The sequence below is a fragment of the Lolium rigidum genome, chromosome 4 (assembly GCF_022539505.1).
Source record: "Lolium rigidum isolate FL_2022 chromosome 4, APGP_CSIRO_Lrig_0.1, whole genome shotgun sequence".
Classification (NCBI taxonomy): domain Eukaryota; kingdom Viridiplantae; phylum Streptophyta; class Magnoliopsida; order Poales; family Poaceae; genus Lolium; species Lolium rigidum.
In genome coordinates this window covers 32,207,242-32,222,788 of record NC_061511.1, presented here as the reverse complement: position 1 = coordinate 32,222,788, position 15,547 = coordinate 32,207,242, and the positions used below count along the sequence as shown (strand labels likewise).

General features: G+C 43.1%; 2 protein-coding genes and 1 pseudogene across 2 annotated transcripts; 2 read left to right on the top strand and 1 right to left on the bottom strand.

Moving 5' to 3' along the window:
- The first annotated feature begins 1,190 nt into the window (after positions 1-1,190).
- Positions 1,191-7,453, top strand: LOC124707005 (glucose-6-phosphate isomerase, cytosolic-like). The gene is made up of 23 exons (XM_047238669.1): positions 1,191-1,281; positions 1,381-1,457; positions 1,536-1,617; positions 1,737-1,784; positions 2,609-2,764; positions 2,858-2,954; positions 3,043-3,085; positions 3,339-3,406; positions 3,516-3,600; positions 3,694-3,742; positions 3,926-3,998; positions 4,087-4,147; positions 5,238-5,304; positions 5,384-5,440; positions 5,533-5,586; positions 5,674-5,802; positions 5,904-5,967; positions 6,076-6,149; positions 6,232-6,285; positions 6,392-6,460; positions 6,754-6,843; positions 6,959-7,066; positions 7,196-7,453. Exons 1-23 carry the CDS (start codon positions 1,231-1,233, stop codon positions 7,241-7,243), a joined length of 1,704 nt encoding a protein of 567 aa, XP_047094625.1. The 5' UTR covers positions 1,191-1,230; the 3' UTR covers positions 7,244-7,453.
- A 703-nt stretch (positions 7,454-8,156) lies between these two features.
- Positions 8,157-9,865, bottom strand: LOC124708294. Its single transcript, XM_047239977.1, has 3 exons — positions 9,585-9,865; positions 9,447-9,504; positions 8,157-8,513 (listed from the first exon to the last, which is right to left on the bottom strand). The coding sequence occupies exons 1-3, from the start codon at positions 9,863-9,865 to the stop codon at positions 8,454-8,456; spliced, it is 399 nt and encodes a 132-aa protein (XP_047095933.1). The 3' UTR covers positions 8,157-8,453.
- A 97-nt stretch (positions 9,866-9,962) lies between these two features.
- LOC124646851 lies at positions 9,963-13,722 on the top strand (annotated as a pseudogene).
- Positions 13,723-15,547: the final 1,825 nt, after the last annotated feature.

Sequence of the window (15,547 nt, the reverse complement as noted above, 5' to 3'; positions counted from 1 at the left end):
AACGTAGTTATCTTAGATGTGTTAGAGTTAGCATTGTTCTTCATATTACATGCTTTCGTAGTGCAACCCTTGCATGTCTAGCCGCCCTTACACCTATCTTAGGTGTAGGGGCGGCACCCCGCTTGATCATAGTTTAGTAGATCCGATCCGTTACGGTTGCTCCTTGTTTCATCAAGGATTAGTTTAACATCCGCAATAGTTAGGCCTTACAAAGGGTTGGAGGATCCAGCGGCGTGTAGGGTGGCGTTTGCTAGCCCTAGAAAGGATGTTCCGGGATCAACCTCGTGTTGGTTTTTAGGCCCTGTCTAGGATCGGCTTACGGCCACCGTGCGCGAGCGCGAGGCCCAATCGTGAGTAGGATGATCCGATTATGCGGTGAAAACCCTAAATCGTCGTAGATCTCATTAGCTTTACCTTGATCAAGCGAGACCACCATATATTCGGACACCTCGTCCGGATCATGGGTGGATCGGCTCTTTGAGCCGATTCACGGGATAACCCGAGAGCCGATCGAGGCTCGTATTTAATGTTTACGTGTGTGCCCCGCAGAAACTAAGCGAGGCATCATCCACACCTTCCCGACCGGGTATAGGTCGGTGCGGCACGCCTCGTGATAAACATCGGACGTGCGACCAGGAGAGGCTTTGTCGGCCGTCGGCTCGAGGGACTGGGGCCAGCCGCAGCCCTAGTTGTTCCTGGCTCTACCGTGTTGACCGTCTCTGCCCGCCAGGGGGTTTCTGAAAAAAGGAGCAGCCCACGGTTTCTCTTTCTAAAAAACTACGAAATCACTACGGCCGGTCGCCGCATGACGTGCAAAGAAAGATAGACAAATCCGGCAAATCCTCTATATTTTTTTATTTGAACGACGGTGACCAGCCATTTTCTGGCAGGTGGGCCACCCCAAAATACGCACGGACACTACCGATACATATACCACCACCGCTTCTTCCCCTGTCCTGTCCTGTCTCCTCCGCCGCTCCTCCACCGCCACCGATCCGCGCCCCCTTCTCCGGCAGCCCCCGCCGGCGACATCCTCCAGACCTCGATTCATCGGTACGTGCCTCCGACTCCTCTGCCTGCTTCGACGCGATCCAGAAATCGCTCATCCTTCTTTCTTCCTCCCCAATCCATCCCTTCTATTTCTTTCTTTTTTTGTCTGGGCTCAAATCGGCAGCTTATCCTCCGCCTCAATTCCGCCAGGCCCGACCGACCTCTCCCCGGCGCTCCGCCATGGCGTCCCCGGCGCTCATCTCCGACACCGACCAGTGGAAGGCCCTCCAGGTGCGCTCCCTCACACGCCGCCGGATTTATCCCCTTTGGATTCGATTGCCGGCCGGCCAGCCGGGCTCCCACCCTCACCGTTTGGTTTCGTGACCGCAGGCGCACGTGGGCGCGATCCACAAGACGCACCTGCGCGATCTCATGGCGGACGCCGACCGATGCAAGGCAATGACAGCGTAAGCCTCCCTCCCTTCCTTCGCCGTGTTTCTGTCTGCTCCTTGTCTAATTAAGCTGAGGTGTTCACGGTTTGCCAGGGAGTTCGAAGGCATCCACCTCGACTACTCGAGGCAGCAGGCAACCACCGAGACGGTGGACAAGCTCTTCAAACTGGCTGAGGTGACCGCGCGCTTGTTCCATGACGAAAAAACACACATGATTCACCTTTCTATTCGTTGAACAGATCAGCATGCCCGTTTGTATAGTGACCTGACATATGTATGCTCGGATTGTCCCAGGCCGCCAAGCTCAAGGAGAAGATCGACAAGATGTTCAGCGGTGACAAGGTACCTGTCGCGCCCTCTAACCACCGCTCGCTCGGTTGCTGTACCACCTCACATGTGCTTTCTTCAGCATGCACTTTATTTATTTATTTTGCTTCTGTAAACATGTCTTTGCTGAACGTGTAACATTGTGTGCATATGTTAATTGAGTCTGCGCATAAATCGCTTTATATATGAAAGGTTGAAAGATCATCCGGACGAATAATTTGGGCAACGATACAATTATTAGTCCTGAACGTTTCTATATCTCAAGCTGCCCAGCTAATCGTTTGATACCGTTTGGAGTGGATAAATGAGATCTCTGAGTTGACGCGATGATTTGTTTGTTCAGCATGCACTTGTTATTTTCCCCTGTAAGCATGTCTATTCCATGCACCATTGTGCGCTTATGTTAATTAATTTTGTGCATAAATCACTATATATGAAAGCTTGACAGATCACACGGACGAATAATCTGGGCAACAATGCAATTATTAGTACTGAACGTTTTTATATTTCAAGCTGCCCAGCTAATCATTTAATACAATTTGGAGTGGATTGATGAGATCTCTGATTTGACTCGATGATTTGTTTGTTCAGCATGCACTTGTTATTTTCCCCTGTAAACATGTCTTCTCCGTGCAACATTGTGTGCTTATGTTAATTAAGATTGCACATAAATCGCTTCATATGAAAGCTTGACAGATCATCCGGATGAATAATTTGGGCAACAACACAATTATTAGTCCTGCACGTTTTTATATTTCAAAGCTGCCCAGCTAATCATCTGATACCGTTTGGAGTGGGTGGATAAGATCTCTGATTTGATTTGATGATTTGTTTGTCAGATAAACACCACCGAGAACAGATCGGTGCTCCATGTGGCTCTAAGGGCTCCGAGGGATGCAGTCATCAACAGTGATGGGGTCAACGTGGTGCCTGAAGTTTGGGCTGTTATAGACAAAATCAAGCAGTTCTCAGAAACTTTCAGAAGTGGTTCATGGGTAAAGTATCTGTAACGAAAAATTCTGAACTAGACAAAAAAGGGATCTGGCACAGATGGTAAAGATTGATCACTGCTGTTAACTGAACTGCAGGTTGGGGCAACTGGGAAACCGTTGACAAATGTTGTCTCGGTTGGAATTGGTGGTAGCTTCCTTGGGCCTCTCTTTGTGCATACTGCTCTCCAGACCGGTAAACAATTCTGTTACTCGTTAGGTTCAATTTTGACTATTTGCTGCCAGTTTTTTTTATCTGATACGCCGTTGACACTAATTTGCAGACCCAGCAGCGGCAGAATCTGCCAAAGGGCGACAATTGAGATTGTAAGTACCTGAGACATGTTTCTGTATTTCCATTTGCCTGCATCTGCACGCCCATTGTGTTAGACACTTACTATAGATTGCTCGGAATTAGAAATGACTGAATATTGAACCTTTTGTACCAATCATGCAATCTTTCTAGCGGTTTCTTGAATATTGTGATTGAGTCCCTATATTTTTTTGACTTCCTGTTCTATTTGTGCAATCAATGTACTCTTCGTCTAGTAACACATGGTCAATTTTGGTTATGCTGCAGTCTTGCAAATGTTGATCCAGTTGATGTTGCACGAAGCATCAAAGACTTAGATCCTGCAACCACTCTTGGTAATCATCACGGTCCACCCTGTAGTATAAACTCTCTTACATAGATGCTCTCTCTGATTCTGCACATATCATCACAAGTTCTAATCGTTACCATCAAACAAATGCGCAGTTGTGGTTGTTTCAAAGACTTTCACGACAGCCGAGACAATGTTAAATGCTAGAACTATTAAGGAGTGGATCGTCTCTTCTCTTGGGTTAGTCTGTTTATAACAATACATTATTAAATATCTTTGGCCCTGTTCTGCACCCTTGCTGTTCAGCTATTTATGTAAAGTTTATTGATTCAGACCTCAGGCCGTTTCCAAACACATGATTGCTGTCAGTACTAATCTGAAGGTACTTTTCCAGCCAAATTTCACAAGATCATATTCGTTTTCGAAAGTCCATCATTACATTTTCCATGTTTCAGTACTATATCTTTGGCTAATCTGTTAGAGCTTTTGTAATGCCATATCATTCCTCGAGATCATGATTCTAATGTGATAAATTTTGAACTGTGCCTTTTTTCTGTTGAAAAAGCTTGTCAAGGAGTTTGGTATCGACCCTAACAATGCTTTTGCATTTTGGGACTGGGTTGGCGGCCGCTATAGTGGTGAGAACTTTTTTCTATATGAATTAAAAAGTTACCATTATATCCTATGCTCTTTTATCATAATAATAATTCTTGTCTGTTGTTGCAGTTTGCAGTGCTGTTGGTGTTCTGCCCCTATCTCTTCAGTATGGATTTCCGATTGTGCAGAAGTATGTTATCTTAAACTATATTTGCACCCTGAAATGAATACCAAGTTTTTGCAATAGGGAAGCAATACAAGTAACAACACAGTAGAAGTTTGAATTGCATAACGGAGGTTCAAGTTTTTGCAAGTTATTATTTTTTATTTTCATGACTGGTAAACGCTCTTGTGCCTTGTTCCGTTCTATGGGCCAGAGTAGATGGGAGAGCATGTCAATAAACAATTGTATGGAATTTAAGCTGAGAGGATGCTAACACTTGTCACACCTTGTCTGGTCAATAAGTTAGTGTCATGACTCATGACCCAAGTGTCATTACCTAAATTCTACCAAGAAGTTATTCTTAAAATAAATTCTGAATCTTGAAATGGTTGTAACTCTTTGTCTTGACTCAAGAGTAAATAAAACTTCAATAGCCCTAAAGAAGGACCCCTGTTTGAATAAGGATATCCTTTGCTATTTCATACTGCAACTACTTCATATATGCATTATCATTCATGGAAACGGTAAAAAGATCATGGGTGCTTTACGGAAGTTTACTACACATCTGTGTTCATTACTATTGATCAAATCTCGTGAGTATTAAAAAAGAAGAAATTTCTGAGACGAAAACACGCAAACCTATTACCTTTTGTCCAGCAAATGTATTGACCCAGCTGCACTGTCCTTAGTATTGAGGAAATTTGTGTAGGATGTTATCTTTCTTTTTGTCTTTATCATGTATATAAAAAGAAGATAGGATAAGTAAGATTCTGCTGGAACGTTACACGTATCTATCTACAGGTTCGAGGGTATTAAATAATTCACTACTCGAGCATCCAAAGTAAACACATGCTAGATGGTTTTGAGTCTAGGATAACTTATCCAGGTAGCATAAAGCCATATATCCACTTTTAACTGGAAAGGTTAAAATCCCCTCATATTTAAAGTCTAGTTTTGGTGGGTCAAATAAAATTTTTGAATATCTGCGATGTCCAACTATCTGTGTTCAACTTTGTTTACTGTCAAGATGTTAATGACATTTCCAAAGTCTGAAAAGAAATTAATTTCATAGTAAAGTGACATGGCCATTGATCCTGTTTGACTTTTCTTTTTGAAGATTTTTGGAAGGTGCTTCCAGCATTGACAATCACTTCCGCACATCTTCATTTGAGAAAAATATACCTGTAAGTCAGTTTTCGATGGGAATTAGTGATGCCAAGTTGTCAACCATTCTTGTAAACATGGTCTTTCATTTCTGGTTAGGTACTCCTTGGTTTGCTGAGTGTGTGGAATGTATCATTTCTCGGATATCCGGCTAGAGTGAGCAACACTGTTCCATTGCCTTGTTATTCTCAGTTATGAATTTTCCTAGTTCTCTATGTGATTATTTGATTGTATTTCCTATTTTTTAGGCAATATTGCCGTATACTCAAGCACTTGAGAAACTTGCACCACACATTCAACAGGTACATTACATTGCTTTATCAGTTGTCATCTTGGAGTTTCTCTTTTGTTGCTTTTTAATCATAACACTTGCACATTACGTTGTAAAGCTTAGCATGGAGAGTAACGGAAAAGGTGTTTCAATTGATGGTGTTCGCCTTCCCTATGAGGCTGGTGAAATTGATTTTGGTGAACCTGGAACAAATGGGCAACACAGCTTCTATCAATTAATTCATCAGGTAGTATTTTGTCTCTTCTCCTCTAGTAATATTGCCAAGAGGTAGTTGTTTGTTCAATGAATATGCACCTTTCTTGACAATGGTTGTGCCCACTCTTCCAGGGAAGAGTTATTCCTTGTGATTTTATTGGCGTAATAAAAAGCCAGCAGCCTGTTTACTTGAAAGGTATTGCACTGAAATATCTCCTTCGGAGTTAAATATTAAGATGCAGCCTGTTATGCTCCTGGTTCTATAAATAGCGTTTCAAACACTTGCACGCAACATCTTTCTCAGGGGAAACTGTTAGCAATCATGATGAGCTGATGTCCAATTTCTTTGCTCAGCCTGATGCGCTTGCTTATGGAAAGGTAAATGGCTCAACTGTATTTTGGACACACATGTTTCATGAACTGTTTTGGTTTCTTACTAGAGTTGACTGCATCTTTTCAGACGCCTGAACAATTACGCAGCGAGAACGTTTCTGAAAATCTTATCCCTCATAAGGTGATAATGGCTCACTTATTTCTTATGTGATTATTCCAATGCTCAAGCTGATCACCATAAATGTTTTCTCTCTGACTGAGCATTCTCGTCCTTTTGTTCTCTTCAGACTTTTCAGGGCAACCGGCCATCACTGAGTTTCTTGCTATCCTCATTATCTGCCTATGAGATTGGACAGGTATGCCAATTACATTCTCTAAACTATTTGAAGTTGCAGGTTCTTCAACCCTGAATAGTACTACCTCCATTCCGAAATATAAGAGCTCTCTAAATAGGCTGTTTTTGTTCCACCTTTATATGAAGCCTATATCAAATGCATAATTTACATAAATTATTCTGTAAGATCTGGATCGGTACTCATGTCCCTGTGCAGTTTCTTATTTTACTTGCCATTTCCAATATTGTACAAGGCTCTCCAAATTCTGTTGTCACTGTTCCCGTAAATGTACTTATATAGTCTGTACCTTTCAGCTTTTATCCATCTACGAGCACCGGATCGCAGTTCAAGGTTTCATATGGGGAATCAACTCATTTGACCAGTGGGGAGTGGAACTGGGCAAGGTATGTGCATGATATATTACTTCGTCCGATATTTCCGTCATTGATTCAAAAGCAAAGTTGTCTTCATCTGGGTCTGTGATATTGATTGTGTTATCTATGGAACTTGATGTTTCAGTCACTGGCTTCTCAAGTGAGGAAACAGCTGCATGCATCACGAATGGAAGGAAAGCCCGTCGAGGGCTTTAACCCCAGCAGCGCAAGTCTGCTGGCACGGTATCTTGCGGTATGTCCCCACTTGGCAGCCTAGCTATCCTCCATCATCTACCATATCCCAAATCCTGATCATAGTTACTGAAGTTCTCACCCTGGGAATCTGGTAGTTCTAACACTAGATTTATTGTTTTTTTTGTAGGTCAAGCCATCCATCCCATATGACACCACAGTACTGCCAAAAGTTTGAGCTGACGTTGAGAACTATAGTTGACAAGCTAGGTTGCGCTTGTGGCATAACAAGCTATCTTGTTTTGAGTTGTCACAACCAGTTCGGTTGTACTGTAATTTTGAAGTTTCTCTTGCTCCGACTTGAGAAAAATAAGTAAATTATCATGACAATGAAATAAATACATGGATTTGGTGGCAAAAGTTAAAGGAACTATGGTTAAAGTTTGAATCTGTATGCTGTCCAGTTTGTCTATCCATAATCAAACCCCTACTTGGTCATTTGAGATGTTAAGGGCCATAGCTGTTTCATGCCGTTGCAGGTGCTGTTGTATAAAACTGAGGTGTGCATAAAAGTTTCCTTGTTTCGCAGAGCTTGCAAAAGATAATAGTTTTGTACCTCAAATGATGGAAAGTAGATACCTGAAAGAGGCTCACATAAATTCCTGGATGTTGTCTGCATCAAATATTTGATCGATATATCTTTGATGTAGAGTCAAGTATCTAAGTATGGCCGTGCCCTTGTTAAATTCATGTAAATTTATTGAGTGATAATTCAAGTGTATACTTACAACAACGAAATCATACTGAATTATATCCCAACAAAGTAAATAAAAGGAGAGAAGATTGCCGGTCCTGGCCAAGATACTCCTATGATGTGAGACATGAATCAAACAATGCTCCTAAGATGTGAGACATGAATCAAGCCGAGGTTGGACGCTAACTCGGCTCCACACCAGTCCTCTTTCAAAACCGATTGGTTGGCAGGATAAAGAATCGGATGAGGGCTGGCTATGGTGGGTGCAGGACAGAAATGATGATCTTGACCCAACAAAGATTTGCTGAATATTTGATTACCAGCAGGTTAGGTGCTCAGAATTCCAACCTGTCTCCGGGGTATCAAACTTTGAATGAAACCACGGCAGCCAGTGTGATGGAGCAACACCGGAAGACCAATGTTTTAGGGACCATATAAACAAAATAAAAATCTGCATTACAAAGTGTGACAGGCTCAGGTGGGGAAAGATACCACAAGCCATTAAGTCATCCTATGAACTTCCTACATTAAATCACGTTCAACCTTATTCAAGAAGACAACACACTGAATGTGTGAATAAGAGTTTGGTCTTAGCAAACGAAAAGGGAGACTAGTTTCAGCTTTTGCAGGCTATTTCTCCAAAATTCCAGTTCCTCCCCCATTGCAACAACAAAACGATGCACATGCTGGTCCCCTAAGTAGCCTTCGCCGCAGCCGCTTCCTCCTCTTTCATCTTTTTATCCCATCTACGTTTCTGAAGAAAAAACGATTCAAGCAAACAGTTGTCAGATGCTTTGTTTGAGGCATGCCTTCATCACAGTTTGTTTATATATTCTTAAAACACACAAAGGTATGCATCACTTCGGTAACAGCTCAACCAGAACTAGCAGCGTAACCATCAAATGAAAATATTTTCTGGTCAAATTGAGCCGTTACCAGTCTATGCATGATAAGAGTGCACAACTGAATATAATTATTAACACAGAACTTTATTACCGGTGCTCCATCACAAGTCTAACTGAAACAATTTGTGCTAATCGTATAAGCAGCCTTACTGGGCACATATCATTTAATAAAAAAATCTACAGTACAAGCTCGTTTTTGATGCTGAATTACAGTTGTTTAAATGGTATGCCAGCAACTGAAGGCATGGACTCACAAGGCCCCGCTGCAACCTACGTATCCACCGCTGAGATAAGCTGCAGTTGGGAGAAATGGGGTGTAAATGTTGGTTTTCTAGGAGGTTCTATGGGAAAGTTACTAGATTGCTGAGGTTTGAAATCTCTTTTGCCTAACTTCTTGCGGCTTGTCTATACATGGTTCACTCACTACAACACCAACAATTCTGAAAGGTTTTTGTAAATGCTACAAAACAACATCTCTACATTCTTCTTCAGCATGTTGCAGATAGATGGCGTGTACACCGAGAGTTATCAGTGTGATCAAATAAAAAAGGAACATCCGTTCACTAATACCGACTTCTATTCGAGTAATAGACACTTGCAGTTAAATCAACACACCCAAGCTACCACTATCAGCTGGAAAAATGCATGGACAAGTACAATGATTACATGAAATGGCACGGCTAATTGGTTCTACAAAAGGGTTGCTACTTGCTAGTACCAATGCAATGTGCAGACACACTGCATGGCCATGGAAACAAGACGAGGAGGCGGCGGCGACAAACCTTGTAGTCGAGGAGCATCTGGGGCATCTTCTTCATCAGCTCAACAGTGTTGGCACGCCTGAAAGAAAAGAAAACAGACCAGATTAAGCACCGAGAAGAGGAAGATCACAGTGAGGAGCGGAGGAAATGGGGGCTCACTTCTCGGCGGCGATGCGGTCGACCTTGTGGCCCTTGCGCTTGGTGCGCATCTCGCCGCGGGGGGCGTCGTAGGTCCAGTCCTCGCCGGCGAGGAGCACCTCCTTGCGGAGCCGCGCGCGCTGGCGGCCGCTGATGCCCAGCGGCTTCCACGCGCCCAGCTCCCAGTACCCCCACACCCCCTTGCTCAGCTCCCCCCTGTACTTGGCCAGCTTCTCCTTCCACGGGTACCCCTCCGCCCACTTCGCCGCCGTCGCCGCCGCCGCCGCCCCCTTCCCGGCCATCTCCTCCTCCTCAACTAGGGTGGCCTCTGCCGCTCGACGGCGGCCTAGGGTAAGACGAGCGAGACCGTCCGAATCCGATGGGCCTTGGTGGGCCGTTATGGGCCCGGCCCATGTGGGCCTGTACCAGCCCGGCCCAAGTATAAACCTTGCCGTGTGGCCGTCTGCCTCTGCCACTCGACCGAAAACCTCAGCCGCCGCCTCCAGCGCCGCCGCAGCAGCAGCCATGGTGCTCGCGCGCAAGAAGCTGAAGCAGAGGATACGGACGCTGCTCCCCGGCGGCGACGCCGGGGTGGGGGCCGGCGCGGAGGTGAAGAAGCTGAAGGTGCGGCTGGTGTCGTCCAAGCGGGCCCGGCCTAAGCGTCCCAAGAAGCCGACACCCGCGCCGGTGGTGGAGGAGGTGGTCGCGGAGGAACAGGAAGAAGGCGAGAAGGAGGTGGAGGGGGAGCAGTCGGATGAGGAGCCGGCGGTGGACGAGGCGGCCCTGGCGCTGAAGGCGGAGGTGGAGCGGCGGAGGGAGGAGAGGAGGAAGGAGAAGAAGGAGAAGAGGAGGGTGAGGAGGCTGATGGAGGCGGAAGCGGCGGCGAACAAGAAGTCCGACGCGGAGGACCAGGAGTCGGAAGTGACCGGCGCTGATCTTGCCGTCCCAGACGACAGGTGAGTTGATGTTTCGGGAGGTCGGTGCTTTTGTGCTCGAGTACCCCATTTGTTGTTAGATTACTTGAAGTAGGAAAGCAATGTTGAATTTGTTGATGCTAAGGTGAGGGAAAATCAAGAAAAACAGAGATAGTTTCATAGGGAGTTCGTACACTGTGAGCCGAGTTCAGAGTAGCTCTATGTAGCAGTTTAAACGATGAATCATTGCAGGGGTCATAGTGGATTTTCGGTTGTTTAGCCATTTAGCGTTGCCATTCATAAGCAGTCCCATAATAATACAATCGTACACAAAAGTTGTCTCGCCATCTGGATTGGTTGTGGTCTGGGACTCGGGGGTATACACTACGATGTTTTGCCATGCTGGAAGATAACACTTTTAACTATTTATGAAGCGAGACTATTTGATTCTTCATTCAAGTAAATGACAGTACATTTGATCGCTTTCTAGCGATGTCTTCTTGTATGGAATATTGATGAGTGTGAGGTGGTCCGTGGTGTTATTATTTACCTGCGATCCTTGTATTGACCTTATGTGAGTAATGTAATTTCTTGTCTTTGTTTCAGTGAACATAATATAGACATTGCAGTCGTGAAAGAAAAGGCGAACAATCTAGACATCGTAAAGGTGGAGGGAAAGGCGATGAAAATTAAGTCAGAAGAGGCAAGCCATGAAGCCAGATCTGACAATCCGATTGTGTCGCACGATAGGTGAGTTGAAGCTTTCGAAGATAGGTGTTGTGGTGTTCGAGTACTTCCTTTCCTGTTGGATAGGCGTGAGAACCAAAGAAATTATCGGATAGTGGCTTTGAAGACAACAAATGTTTCAGGAAATAGTTAAAGGGACTACATTACCATATAGTGACTTAGAATACATTTAGGTGTTACTTGAACTTGGACTGTCTAGTTTTTCTGTTGACTCGAATAGTGCATTCATTCCACAATACATAGAAAATTGCTTGATCATCTGATTTTTTTGTGACAAAGTTCTCCCTCCCATTTTTCTTTGGGAAATGATATGGTAATTGTATTGCTTCCTGGTTGTATGTTCTTTGGACTGGTAAGAATGCGTTGCACAGGATGGAGATTAGTTTCTTCTAGGATGTTGGCCTTGTCGACAAAAGTTGTTTTATATTTTAATGTCTTTGTTTCAGTGGGCAAAGTATAAAGAAGGTGTATGTTGGTGGCATCCCATACTATTCATCTGAGGATGACATTAGAAGTTTCTTTGAAGGATGTGGCAGTATCACTGCACTGGACTGCATGACTTTCCCTGAGAGCGGGAAATTCAGGGGTATTGCCATTCTCACATTCAAGGTCAGCTCCGAAACGTTTGCTCTACTTTTCTTATTACTGTTCATGTAGGTATGCTCAATTCGCAAGTGTATCAAACAACCTAAGACATCTTGTTAGTGTACTGAATGTTGAAGGCTGGCGTTTGAGTTAACTAATTCTGCACAGATGGCAGTCTGACTTGTTCACTGTTCTAATCTTGAATTGTAGGTTTAATTTCCAAAACCTCTATGCCATACTTATCTTTAGAAGCTCTTGGTGGTAATTGGTTGTGTACCCTTGTGTCTTTTGTTACTACTTTTTAGCAAAGCTTTTACCCACCATTTAATGTTATATAATCCATTGGAGTCAGCTTGCTACCAGCATATGATGCTCCTAATTTTCTATCATAAGTCATGCACATCATAGCATGCTTTTGTCCAATATCATTGTTCGGAGGTTGGAGCCTGACTAAGTTTCCTTGTGCAGACTGATGGGGCTGCACAAAGGGCATTAGCTCTTGATGGTGCAGATATGTAAGCACATTACGTTAATGTATCTGTAACCCCATCTTTGTTTTAATTGTAATTCATAAGTGATAGCATTCTTTTTAACCATCACAGGGGAGGATTCTTTTTGAAAGTCCAGCCTTACAAAGCTAACCGTGAAAAAGTCAAATCTAACCATGAGAAGGAAGACTTTGCACCAAAGATGATAGAGGGATACAATAGGATGTATGTTGGAAACCTAGCGTGGGACATAACAGAGGATGACCTGAGGAGGTTCTTTTCTGATTGCAAGATCTCAGCCATCCGATTTGGAACAGACAAGGAGACAGGTGAATTCAAAGGCTTTGCACATGTTGATTTTTCTGATAGTACATCTCTTGCCGTTGCTATGAGGCTTGACCAGAACGTGATTAAGGGTAGACCAGTCAGAATTAGATGTGCTGTTCCCAGGAAAGAAACCCAGAAATCAGATGACAATGCAAACTCAGATTCATCGAAGAATAAGATCCGTACATGCTATGAATGTGGTACTCCTGGCCATCTCTCTTTGCTTGCCCTAATAAGAAGGCTTCTGAAGTGGAATCTAGTGAAAAGAAGGCTAATGTTGATTTAGCTGAAGCATCGTCGAAGAAGAGGCGCACGTGCTATGAATGTGGCGTTCCTGGCCATCTATCATCAGCTTGCCCCAACAAAAAGGCTTCTGAATCTGAAGCCATAGGTGATGAAAATAAGGCTAATATTGGCGCAGCCACAACATCATCAAAGAAGAGGCGGACATGCTATGAATGTGGTGTTCCTGGCCATCTGTCATCTGCTTGCCCAAACAAAAGTTCTGCTGAGGTTGTTTCTAACACACAGACTTTTGATGAACCAAAAATTGCACCTTCAATGGCTTATGAGCAAAATAAAATAGGCGATGGATCAAATTCAGCACCTTCGAAGAGGAGGAAGTGTTATGAATGTGGCATCTCTGGTCATCTTTCGTCAGCTTGCCCCAACAAGAAGGCTACTGAAACTAATTTCGATGAAGCTAAATCTGTTGGTGACTCAAGTACAGTACCTGCTACCACTTCTGGTGAAAAGAAGCCTAGTGACGATACAAGTTCGGCGCCTCCAAAGAAAAAGAAGAGAAGGACATGCTATGAATGCGGCATAGCTGGTCATCTCTCATCAGAATGCCCCAACAAGGCAGCTGCTTAGTTGAAATGATCATGGTGGACCAGTTGCTTTTTGATAGATAGTGCCCATCGTTTGAACCCCACGAAAAAATTTCTCATATAAAGGAGAAGAAATTGTTCCTCTGTAGCATGTCCTCTATAGGATGATCATAAGTCATTTTAGAGGGCAATCGTGTATGCAACAAAGAAGTGTTGTATCTTCCATTTACCCTTGTCAAATTTTGACTGCTTCATTTATTTACTTTCTGGAGATTCTTTTTGGTTGCATCATATATACTTATACCAGGAATAACATTGATCTAATGCGTTATATCTATCTGTCAAAACATTTAAAAGCACATCTTGTATCAGAGAGTCTTCTTTGTGATACCGCTGTTTTGTTACTATATATACTAATATTTGGTTTCAAAGATATATCTCAAAAAGGAATTGGTTCAAATTGCACAGAATTGGTGAACCAAAAAAATATACAAGTGGTAGACCGACAGACTGTAAGAAGTATTTTTTTTTGTTTTATTTTGGAAAAATGGAAGCTTCTACTAATTCTTGATGATAAACCCACAAAAGAGTCCGCTTCCGGCATCTGCTTACTACTACTGGATGCTGACATCTAATTCAATCACCAACAAATTAATATTGCTTACTACTACTGGATGCTGACACCTGATTCAATCGCTACTGACCACTTGCTTTGTGTGTATGATGACATGTACCTATATTCTTGTCATTGCGTTGATCATTCTTAATGCTCCAACTTGATTAGGGTTCAAGGCAGAGCAGTCTGCATCATGCTGGTGGCGACCTACGTGGAGAAGGCAACTGAAACCCTAGGAAATTCAGGCAAGAAGCGAAGTGCTCCCTTTCTCGGCCAGGGAGGTTGCAACTGGGTGAGCTCCAGCCCTAAACGCAGCAACTCGCTGCTGTTCTTTTCCTCTGACAGTGACTGAACTCCCTCAAAAGCAAGTTTCCTTCACCCAGTTCGTCACTTGTGACAGCAACAGCTTGTTAAAATGATAAAGATGGAGAGATTCAGTTGTCTTCTTTATCCATTGGCACACCAACAACAACTATAACAAAAAAAAATCACATTTTCTGGTTCCCACTAAGGCAGTTTTGTCGCCTGCGGGGATTTTCGACACCTGTAATATTGTACATAGATTCCTAAAACCAGGAAAAAATCAGATCACAATTTCAATTTTGATCTCCAAACCTGTTTGGTTCACAAAACAGCTAATGTGCAGATATTTTGTATTGGTGAGGCGTCATAGTCTTGTATTTTCCGGTATCTGGTTTCTGAATCCCTGCTTACTACCCATCTATTCTTAACGAATCTTGAATACGAAATCTATTTTTGTTACCTTTGTGGGCTTTGCTCAGTTATTTCACTTTCAATGGATAAAAATAATTGCACTGATGCTTAGCTGCATCACAGCACTACAATCACAAAGTATACGATTCAAAATTACTTTAATACTCCATACATGCTATTTTTATATTGTTTTATTGTATTTGAGGCTGCACCACAACAGAAAGGAAGTGGATAGAACATGGTAAGCTAACTGAATCACAAAGTAGTATCTTAGGTTTTAAACAGGCCACTACTGTCTAGCTTATAATAGGCCATTGCTTTCTAATTGGTCAGTCCAGTTCAAATTTTCAAGGCCTGTCAAAATAAATCAATGAAGAAAAATCATTAGTAGCTGTCGATTCATTAAAATTAAGATGCTGGCTCTTAAGTAGCAAGGGGTTGCACAATTGATGCTAATTTTGCCCCCTATGAGTCATCAAGGAATATAATGCCCTTTCGCAACCTGAAACCATAGTTTCAACTGTGACGTAACGCCTGAATATCATATTATGTAGCCAATGTTTTCAATCAGTAGTATCTAAAGTAGTGTCCCTTCACTGGAAGAATCTTCCGCATTCAGTGGCCATAGATGCAGAAAACTGAAACCGCCTGGCGCCTTAATCTTCACTTACCATCTCTTTAGTAGTTTTTGTCCTTCAGAAATGATGGTTGACATTTTTAGTGTATACTTTATTTATACATATTGTGCTCAGCATTTTTTCGA

What these genes read in the sequence shown, in the direction of transcription:
- LOC124707005 (XM_047238669.1), top strand. Translation starts at nt 1,231, where the DNA reads ATGGCGTCCCCGGCGCTCATCTCCGACACCGACCAGTGGAAGGCCCTC. An exon ending in CTTTCAGAAGTGGTTCATGG is followed by an intron (nt 2,765 to 2,857) that starts GTAAAGTATCTG and finishes ACTGAACTGCAG; the next exon opens with GTTGGGGCAACTGGGAAACC. An exon ending in TGCTGGCACGGTATCTTGCG is followed by an intron (nt 7,067 to 7,195) that starts GTATGTCCCCAC and finishes TTTTTTTTGTAG; the next exon opens with GTCAAGCCATCCATCCCATA.
- LOC124708294 (XM_047239977.1), bottom strand. Translation starts at nt 9,865, where the DNA reads ATGGCCGGGAAGGGGGCGGCGGCGGCGGCGACGGCGGCGAAGTGGGCG. An exon ending in GACCGCATCGCCGCCGAGAA is followed by an intron (nt 9,505 to 9,584) that starts GTGAGCCCCCAT and finishes CTTTTCTTTCAG; the next exon opens with GCGTGCCAACACTGTTGAGC. An exon ending in AGATGCTCCTCGACTACAAG is followed by an intron (nt 8,514 to 9,446) that starts GTTTGTCGCCGC and finishes TTTTTTCTTCAG; the next exon opens with AAACGTAGATGGGATAAAAA.